Source organism: Monopterus albus, unplaced genomic scaffold (assembly GCF_001952655.1).
Source record: "Monopterus albus unplaced genomic scaffold, M_albus_1.0 scaffold170.1, whole genome shotgun sequence".
NCBI classification, from domain to species: domain Eukaryota; kingdom Metazoa; phylum Chordata; class Actinopteri; order Synbranchiformes; family Synbranchidae; genus Monopterus; species Monopterus albus.
Genome location: NW_018128050.1, coordinates 23,222 through 33,552, shown reverse-complemented (window position 1 = coordinate 33,552; position 10,331 = coordinate 23,222). Strand labels below are relative to the sequence as shown.

Sequence of the window (10,331 nt, the reverse complement as noted above, 5' to 3'; positions counted from 1 at the left end):
CAGCCAGACTGTAGCAGCAGCTGGAAAACATCAGCATAGGCCATTAGCTTCACTGTGCAGTGAGTCCCCCTGGGCAGTGTTAGAGGCAGGGTTCTGGCGAACTGTCACGGTGTGTAGTCACAGCATCGAGGTAGGAACCACATTTCCACAGTGTCACCTTTGACAGACAACATGACACACAATCCTGTGGGAAGCAGCAACTAGCAGCACGCTAATGCTGAAGGAGGCCACAGACTCGACTCTACCGGTGACAGAAGTGACCTGTGCATCCGCAAACGTCAGCTGACAGCTCAGACTTGGCTAGCAGCACAGACGCCTCCTCACACGACTTCTTGTGTTGTGTTTGTATCAGTGTGATGAACAGCAGACAATCCCCATGCTGTGGGCTCTGTGTTTCTGTTCTGCTGATGCTTGTCTGTGTGTCTTTGGTCTTTTTATTGTTGTTTGCTGTACCTGCTGCAGCAGAAACTCTGTTCTGTTTGACGCTGTTCACCCTCCTGTGCTCGCAGCTCGATGACCATGATGTCAGAGTACCTGGGGCAGAGTGAGGACGTCAGCGTCCTGCCCCCACCTGAGGTGGAGCCCCCAAGGGAGGAGGACGGACACTGCCCCCTGCCGTTCAGGTGAGAAGCTGCAAACAGGGCTGTTGGTGCTGAATCCTGACAGGTAAAACCGATTTAAACTCATCTGACTGGGTGGAGTTTTATAGGCAGGCTCTTTCTATGCTGGAGAAAGGAAAATGGCAACAAGCATGTGGCTGTTTGGGTCGTCGTGAGGCACCAAAAGTCACCAGCAGACACCGACAATGTAAAAATGCTTTAGACTGAACTGAACAGTGGTGAAAACTGAACTTAGGTAAATTCCTATTAAGCTGAAGTGCAAGTACATCGACATGTAGTTCCTTCGCCCGCTGTGGTACGCCCCTGTTAAATACGTCCTAGAACTTCCTGACTTTGTCACTGGAAGCAGAAGCAGCACTCGGCTGTGTTCTACAGGCGTAGTCAGGTGCAGGTGGAAGCCTCCAACAGCTGCAGGGTGTGGACCAGCCTCACAGCTGGAGTCCAGATGTGGACAGACGAAGTTGTTACAGGAAGACACACATTAGGTCACAAAGTGTAGATGATTCTCTTCCAGACCCACCTCCTCGCAACCAGCCGAGGTAGTCCTGACTGTGTGTGTGTGTGTGTGTGTGTGTGTCGGGGTGTTGTGCAGCAGAGAGGATACACACAGAGGGAAAGCCTCAGTGTCTCTCACTGCTGTTATTCCTGTCACGTACAACACAAGTTGCAGAATGGGAGGCTGTGTGTGTGCGTGCGCGTGCTCATCTGCCTGCAGCATGTGCAGTCCGCTCACGTTTACAGGCAGTACAGCTCAGAGAGGAGGGGGAGTTGTTTGTAGCTGGTTTGCCAGCGACCCAATGTTCAGATGACGCCCACAAGCAGAACAGAGACACAGTGCAGTTTAGTTTGCAGTGAAACATCAGAAACAAGTCTTAAATACTTAAACACCTTTTAAATCCTCATCAGTAAATGTCTGAGTGATGCAGGACAAAGAAGTAGGCGCACACACAGACCCACTAGAGTCTGGAGCACAATATCAATATATACTTATCAAAAGGAATCTGGTTTGACACTGTCTGGTCCAGACCTGATTTGAATGAATACTGGTCAACACAAATACAAATGGCATCATATGTTGACTGGGTACAGGACAGTATTTTATTTATCAAACAGGACGATCCCGTGTTATAACGCACTGTGGGAACTCTCTTTACAAGCCTAGTGGACGAGCCCTGCTGGTGTTGTTTAGTCTTTTTAGACCCGTGAGTGTGAACACCGCCTCTGTCTCTGCTCCACTTTCCCATTAATGGCTCAAAGTGTTTGCATAATTAATCCTTTCATCGTGTGTGTGTGTTTGTCCCAGTAGCCTTGTGGACAATCGCGCCCTTCACACACTCTGAGCTCTTCGTGCTCCAGTGCACCAAACTGAAACCAGTGGCTGATGGGAACGTTTCCTTCATTTCCACTTCACTTCTTCCACATTGACACTGTTCCTTGTACAGACCACTGATAACTGAGCTGCTTTTAATCCTCAGTCATGTGTCCGGTGCTTGTTGGTTATTTTCCTTTTGCATGAACTTCACGTTGATTTGCCTCCTCCTGGCGCAACTCCATTTACATGACCGTCCTCCATGAAATCCAACACCTGGACAACAAGATGGCCGAGGATTGGTTAAAGCAGCCGACCACCTCTGAGGTGTTTGTTAGCAGCTGCATCGGTACGTTGTTGCTGCATCGATCGGCAAAGCAGCAGCGCTGTGCGTCTGTCTGCCCCCATCAGTTGCTCAGTGTTTTCCTCTGAACACAGCAGGACTTTATGAAAGCATGGATGAGGAGACATACAGCAGGTAGAGACATGTGCCACCTGTACAGTCTCGTTTTTTCACACTGTTTATGGCTGGTGGGACAGGTGGAGCGCCAACACCCGTGGGACAGCCAGAAGGATGTCCTGCTCTGAGACACTTGATAAACCCAGGCCTGTTGCCGATGCCCTGTACTGAGCTGTGCCGCTCTCTGCTGCTGCACTGACCCAGTTTTCTGCAGAAACTCGAGTTTGTTTTTGTTCTGAAAGAATCTGATTTGTCCTGCAGGCTGCAGCTGATCGAGGACCTGTCCTATGAAGACGTGAAGAAGTGTTACAGAGGATCGGTAAGTCCAACACAAACATGGAGCAAAACAAGAAGAGCTGGCGACACGTTGATGCTGCTGAGCTCAGAGCACCACAGCTACAGATGCATGTGGTGGATGTACCACCACACACAGCTCTGGCCCAGCAGGAGTCCTTTCACATCTCGGCAGAAGTTTCCAGTGTCTGTCTTGTCTCCATGGGAACACTAACACACAGCGAGCCTGTTGTTGATATCCCGGGTCGCCCGTTACTTTTAACCCACAGATACTTTTGCAAGAGTTGCAGTTTAAAATTTTATTTATTTCCACATCTTTAAAAGAAACACCGAATGATCTTTGCATGTAGATGCTGAGCAGTGTGGGTCTGTGTCGGTGTGTTTATTGTGACAGCAGCTGCCGGTCAGAGCAGCTGGATCACCTCGGTCCGGTTCTGTGGTGAACCTACTGTAACCAAATTGGACTCCTGACCTCAGAAAGTCCAGATTCAAAAAAGTTTCCAGACAGTGTTTGTCTGACCCAGGTGCTGGGCCGGGCCCGAGTAGCCATGAGGTGTTGAGCTGCTGCTGCTGCTGCTTCTGTTGTTTTAGCCTTTGTTGTTTCAGACAGGAACAGGATGCCAGGAAGTCTCCGTCTGGTGAACAGAAGGCGAGGACACACAGGTGTATGAGGGGAGGGGAGGGGGGGATTTACATGATGTAACTTTTGACCCAAATATCAGGAACCAAAACAATACACAGGCACAATATTCCTGGGACCTGTGAGAGAGACGGAGCTGGGAGAAAGACTCGGATCATTTGGTAAATGCACCAATTCAACAAAAAGACAACAGCTCCAAATCCTTCTTCCAGTGCGTACAAGTACAGCAAAGTATCGGTAACCATAGCCGGTGACATACAGTACCTGAGATAAAACTACAAGGACAGATATTATTGATATTTACCTGAACTGGCCCAGGAGCTCAGGGGCCCCCAGGGCCACAGCCTCTGTGTTCACGGCTATTGTTTGAAAGGCAAAATACACACAGTGACCACAAAGCAAAGCAACAAGAGCAGACGCCAAACGGACAAACAGTGACAGCGAAACAGTGAAAACGTCTATAAAACTACTGAGTGGTAGTTTGGGCAGGTGGCTCATATAGGAGCCATGAGGGACCTTGACTTGTCGCGTAATCCGTCCATGAACATTTGAAATAAACTAGTCTAGTTTGTGAGACCACGGCTTCTTTTCAAGACAGACCTGAAACGGGAAGCGTTTACTCCGACAACCTGCCGACAGAAAAGAAAACATGGGATGAAAAAGGGATCTGTGTGGACACGTGGTGAGCTGACTGTGTGTGACCTGTGTTGCCTCCACAGACCGTCAGCAAGTACAACTCTCAGTACCACAAACTGTTCCAGACTGTGCCTAAAGAGGAGATCCTGATGAAAGGTAGGACAGACGTTTCACCTGATCTGTTTGTCACCTGTTGCTGACCCGGTCCAGTTCGTGTGCTCTGTTGTTTCAGGTGAAAGAAAGCTGTTTATTTGTTTCTAGCTTTATGAAGCTGTAATTAACCACTAAATAACACAAAGCTCAGTGCAAGAACAAGTTTTGGGTTGCCAGGTTGCTGCAGAACACGTGGACCAGTGACATACAGATGCAGTACGTTTATTAATAACTGATTAACTTTTATAATTGCAGTTCTGAGAAACTGAGGTTTGTGGTTAATGTCACGTGGAACTGCAGACCTGCTGACTTGTTAGACTGGGTGGAAGTCAGAGTTTCATTTGAATGCTTCAACAGTTTTACCTGTATCAGAGTATGTGGTATTTCTACTTGTACTGAAGGAAAGCATCTGAGTCCTTCTCCCACTGTGCCCCTCTGCAGTGTACTCGTGTGCGTTGTTGAGAGACATCCTGCTGCAGGGACGACTCTACATCTCCAGACACTGGCTGTGTTTCTACGCAAACCTTTTTGGTAAAGACATCAAGGTGAATGCAGGCGCCTCCAGGTGGAAGCCTGGGTCCCCACAGCCCCACGGCCCCACCTCCATCCACAGTAGAACCGGGCTCATGCTCCAGCTCTTTCCAAAGGGGGACACAGCTGTGTGTTGTCGCTGATGCCTGGCTGCCCCTGACTGTCACTCTGTATCTGCAGGTCTGTATTCCAGTGGTGTCAGTTCGGCTGGTGAAGAAGCACAAGACTGCCGGTCTGGTGCCAAACGGTCTGGCTATCACCATGGACACAGGGCAGAAGGTAGCAGACAGGACGAACACACTGAAAAGAGCTGCTCTTTCTGACAGACTTCACTAAAAGGGAAGAGCAGCTCCTGTAGGCCAGCATGTCTTAGGTGGACACACGTCAGGGGCCATAACTGCTCTTTAACTCTTCTGTCAAGATGTTTCACCAGTTCTCCCACTTCACGTCTGAGCCACGTGTCATCACAGTCTGACAGCTGTAGTTTCATAGTAGTTGATGTTTTCAGTCAGGCTCACTGTGCATACACTGACCTGTTGTTTCCTGTGTCTCTACAGTACGTCTTTGTGTCCCTGCTGTCCAGAGACAACGTCTACGACGTCCTCAGGAGGATCTGCACTCACCTGCAGGTCTGTGGATCAGCTGTTTGTGGCGCCGCTCAGACGGCCGGTCACTTCAACAACTTCCTGCTTTATTACTTGGCATTTCACTAGATTCAGGTTCCGCTCTGTATCGTGTCAGCGTTGTGTAGAAGAGAAACAAGTCCCTGTTTTAACCTTGATATGGAGCGTTATTCATATTCCTGTGTTAGAGACTAGTGATCTCCTGTGCAGGCATGTCTGACTCCTCCTCACCCTAAACACTCCTGACCGTAGTGAATGGTGCAGCATTTAATTCTAGTTTTGACCGTTTCCTCCATCGTACAACGTTCAGTGCACGTTGAGGCCTGCATCCGCTGAGTAAAGCACTTTAGATGTTTCACAGCTGCTGTAATATTTTGTTTTAGTATCATGTCCATACTACATTAGTCGGGGGAGCGTCTGGACAGGATTTGCTCCAGCACAGAAGTGTGTGTTCACCTGCAGAATGTCAGCGAACCTGAGACAGAACAACACTCATGCTTTAGCTGACAGTGACTCTGTCGTGACTCAGCGGGTCACACAGCCTGAGCGTGGCGCTGACAGAGTTGTAAGGAAACAAAGCAGGGTGTTTCGTTCTCCTGCCAGGAGCAAACATCTGTATTTAGAGGCAGCGGTTGTTAAACCAAAGGCCTGTTTTGGTCCTGAGCTCCATCCCATGATTCACTTTGATTTGAGGGTGTAGATTAAAACCTGTTGGCGACAACATGACTCAAGGTGATGTCACACCTTGTAACACATCTGGATCCCAGCGTCTCAGCCCACTGTGTTTTCAGGAAGCATGAGTAACCCGTCTACTCGTGCATGGCTCTGAGGCTGGGTCGGGTGAGGCAGGTTAATGATGTTAGTGTGTCAGCCCCAGTCGAGCCCCTTCTCTGAGCATCAGGCGTTTAGCACAGTCAGCAGGTTTTTATCTTAAGATCGAAAGTGTGCACAGGACAACAGAGACAGGATGTCACCTGGATGGCTGTTCATGCCAAGAGCACCTGGCTGCAGGCAAGATAGTGGACTAACGACATCGGCAGGAAAGAGTTGAGATTAGCCAGAAATTAGTTACCATGACCCTAACGGTGACCCAGTCTGGAAAAAGTTTCTGGTGGGTGCACAAGTCTCGGCCGTAGTCCGTCATCTTGTCTGTAGCCAGGTCGGTTATTCCTCCAAGGGCAGGTCTTTACTATTCTCATCTAACTAGAGTCAACACCTGCTGCGGCCTGACTCGCGTAGGAAAACATCACCTGACCTGCCCTCTTGTCTGACGGTTTACAGGTGAACGGGAAGAGCCTGAGTCTGAAGCAGTACCTGGAGGAGCCCAGCTCTCTGTCCATGGTGAGTTCACATCCAACTCTGCTTACACAAGGGAAAGACTCCAGGAGGTCTCGGTCAGTCAGTCTAAGACGAACACGCATGAGAAACAGCACTGGTGAAGACAGAATAACAGAACCAGGGGAAATATTTTTATAATAAAAGAAGCCTGGTAAGAGTCCACTTCAGTAGAGGAAATAACATGTTTTAAAACATGAATACAATAAAAAGTGAAACTCATATGTGGTAGCCAGTCTAAAGCAGCCGGTGCCAAGTTTGTTAACAGCAAATAAATACCAGCTCATTTTTAGGATCCCATCAAAAACCTGACAGTAAAAATAAAGTGTTGACGCGTCTTAACTCGGGGACTTCTATCTGGAAAAATCATTTTTATTAGATTTTCTAATTTAAACAAGTAGAGTCAGGAAATTGATATGTTTTACTGGTTAGTTTGTCCTTTCTCAGCAATAACATGCAACACACTCAGTTTCAGCTTCTCATGTGAGACTCTGCTGCTTTTCTTTGCCAAACTATAAACTGATCTCTGGGCTGGAGATGCTGGACAGACTTCTGACAACTTGGCTTCAAGCTCAGGAGAATTATAACGGACACATTTCAGTGTCATCTGACCTTTTCTAGGCAAAACCGTTTACTGAGAAAGTCAGACTAATTGTCGTGTCTCTGTCAGGACGAGTTTCCTGAGGTGCTGAAGTGGAGGAGGAAGCCGTCGCTCCCAGACGTCTCATCCTCCCTCCCAGACTTGCTGGGAAACTCCTCGCCAAGCCTCACCGCTGACGCACCTTTTAGCACGCATGTGCTCACCGGTAGGCCCGGCCACCTGTCAATCAGCTGTCACAGGAACTCAGAGTTACACACAGAGCGATAAGAGACGTTGTTGTTGTTGTTGTTGTGGTGCAGACAGTCATCTGGAGACCGAGAAGATCCTGTTGACAGAACCAGTACCCGACCTGGATCATATGGAGTACCAGCTACTGAAACTCTTCATCCTGCTGTGAGTCGCATTACTTCAATGATACACAAATGATACCCAGCAGGATGTAAAGTACTTCACAGTATAATTATATAAGGTAGTTACCATCAGCTCCACCTTTACCAGCTGCAGCATTAAAGTGGTGGACACAGTAATTAGTCACTATGATCCAGTATCAGAGACATTACTGGGACATGGACTGTTCTGCTGGACGAGTACTGGTACTGATGGTACTTTGACACTGATACTGTTGTGCTTTAAGAAAGATTTTGAATGCAGGACTTTGTGTCTGTAGTATAAAAATCTCCCAAACCAGTTTCTCCTCTCAAAACTAAACAAGTAGAATGTTCGCTGAGAAAACGTCCTCAGAGCAGACGCACATGAGCCAGAAGCCGCAGCAAACAAACAGTGTCTGTATCAGTGCGAGTTCATCTCAGTCTGAAGTGTGTTCAGTCGTGTATTTAGCAGTTTTGTCTCCAGATACTTGACTGTTCCCTGTGCTGCCTCCTGCTGCTCACACAGAATCAGTACTTCTACTTTTGCTACTTCAAGTGTATTTTCATGTCAATACTTTTACACTGTAGTATTAGTACATTTCCTGAAGTAAATCAACTTCATCTACCACTGTTTTTAAGCTGTTAGTTTATAGTCTGGGGGTAAAATACTCTTCAAAGTCTTGACATCCGCTCGTCACACAAACAATTTGATGCTATGTCTTCTGTGTCTTAAGCGATGATGTCAAGATGTAATATGAAAACATTCGTTGTGTGGATTTTTTTCCTGCTGCACAATGAATCAGAGTGTGATCGTAGCTGTGGAGTGTCTGTTGATCAGGGTGTGACCTCAGTGTGTCTGCCTGTGTGTCAGTGTCTTCCTGCTGGTCGTGTCGTCCTGCTATCTGGCCTTCAGAGTCTGTCGCCTGGAGCAGCAGCTCAGCTTCCTGAGCAGTCAGCCCGCGCCCAGAGAGAGGTACACACATGTACACCACTCTGGTAGAATACTCACTGATACCACATGTTCACTAGCCGGTAACCAGATGCATCACAGCACAGCCAGAGGCCCCGAGTCCCCAGGCGGCCCTGGGGGCTCTGGCTGTGCATGAAGTGACTGTAAACTGTATTTGTTGGAAAGTCAAACAACTCCAGAGAGACACAACAATATCTAAACACAAAACAACCATGAAAAGACAAAATGTGAAGCCGTTGAGTCTCACAAACATGACATTAAATGCTCAGCATTGATTAGTTCCAAAGGATTACCGTACTCAAACTTATTTGGTTCTAATCCACGACTTGTTTCTTGCTGCCTTTCTTTGATTTTCCAGGTGCGGCGAGGTGCCCTGCTGGCTGGCCAATCACAGAGCAGGAACCTGATGCTGAATCCAATCAGAAGAAGAAATCTGTACTTACATAGACTTGCCATTAGGGGGTGGTGGTAAGAAGACAGAGGACTGTAGCAGCATCAGCAGCAGCTAACATCTGACCCTTGTGGCAACTTGGTTACCATAGCGATGTCACAGTAGTCCCACAAACAGTAGACTGACCTCTGACCTGTGTGTTGGTGAGGAGAGGCTACAGAAATGAAAACATGCTGTAACATAAGTAGAGCTTCCTTGTGGAGCAGACTGGCGCAGCGATATGTGTGCCACCTACTGACCCACTTCAGGCTCCACTAACACACTCTGGCTGTTCAATAATCGGCACCTGTGGCAGCAGGTCCAGGAGGAACGCTCGGTTTTCAGACAGTGACCGAGTCGGGAGGAGCTGCAGCTGCATTCTCTGCTTTTCATTCTCTACTTTAATAGTTCTCCATGTTACTGAACTGACTCTCCAGATCATGTAACCACAACATACACTCAGGTGTCAGTTTGTTAGCAGCACCTGTCTCAGACTATATCAGTGCGATTCAACAGTCCTCCATGATTTGTTCACCTCATTTACATTGATTAGGCCAAATTCCAGCGCAAGCTCTCAGTGGAACACAGTGCAGGTGTGCACAACCTGCAGGCTCCACAGTGACCACACAGGTGAACCAGCACCTTTGTGACATAGACTGAACATCATCACCTTCATGGAGGAGGATTCACTGCAGGACTGTTTGTCTCAGACTGACTTAGTCTGATACAGGGGTTCCTAAAAAACTCAGTGTATGTCTGCTAGACTGACAGGTGTAAATACTACAGTACCCATGAGCCTCGGCCACTGACGCCCCACTGAAACCCTTCACTGCTGAAGCTGTGAACTAACCAGAGACCAAAGTTAAATTGTAGCCTCTGACGTATCGTGTGGAGAACTGAAGGCATGTCTTACTACGGCTGAGTGTTGCTGGCCCAGAGTAAATGTATCACTTCCTGTAAACGCGAACCTCAACCTGTCTGGACATTTGGCATCATTTAGTTTTACACATACATTTCAGCACCAAGCATTGACTCTGCTCATATGAGGTAAAGAGGAGGAGGTGGTCCAACCTTACCAGAGCTTTACTTGTGTCACGTCCATCTCCAGCTGTGTCTGTTAAAGACACTGTGAAGTTAAGGTGAGCTCACTTTATATTTCATGCACTCAATGTTGAGAGGAGAGGGTGGAAGTGGAGCCTGGGAACCAAGTGTACAAGAGAAGTTCCTTGTACACTTGGTACTCTGTGAATAACGATTCCAATTCTGTAGGAAGAGTGGTTAGTGTTTGCATGGTCGCCTGTTTCTCTTTGGACTCGTGGTGTAGTTCTACCTGTAACATTGATAAACGTTTCTGCTCCTGA

The 10,331-nt window shown here is 47.8% G+C and overlaps 1 protein-coding gene across 2 annotated transcripts in view; it reads left to right on the top strand.

The window, feature by feature from the left end:
* Positions 1 to 10,331, top strand: part of LOC109969144 (GRAM domain-containing protein 2-like) — a 15,235-nt gene extending 4,904 nt beyond the window's left edge. For both annotated transcript variants that reach the window (XM_020615834.1, XM_020615833.1), the window contains exons 3-13: positions 510 to 623; positions 2,651 to 2,708; positions 4,043 to 4,115; positions 4,554 to 4,657; positions 4,824 to 4,922; positions 5,201 to 5,272; positions 6,548 to 6,607; positions 7,272 to 7,407; positions 7,502 to 7,595; positions 8,442 to 8,543; positions 8,899 to 10,331. In XM_020615834.1, coding sequence (XP_020471490.1) covers positions 514 to 623; positions 2,651 to 2,708; positions 4,043 to 4,115; positions 4,554 to 4,657; positions 4,824 to 4,922; positions 5,201 to 5,272; positions 6,548 to 6,607; positions 7,272 to 7,407; positions 7,502 to 7,595; positions 8,442 to 8,543; positions 8,899 to 8,947 — 957 coding nt within the window. In that variant the 5' untranslated portion in view covers positions 510 to 513 and the 3' untranslated portion in view covers positions 8,948 to 10,331. The remainder of the gene's footprint in view (positions 1 to 509; positions 624 to 2,650; positions 2,709 to 4,042; positions 4,116 to 4,553; positions 4,658 to 4,823; positions 4,923 to 5,200; positions 5,273 to 6,547; positions 6,608 to 7,271; positions 7,408 to 7,501; positions 7,596 to 8,441; positions 8,544 to 8,898) is intronic.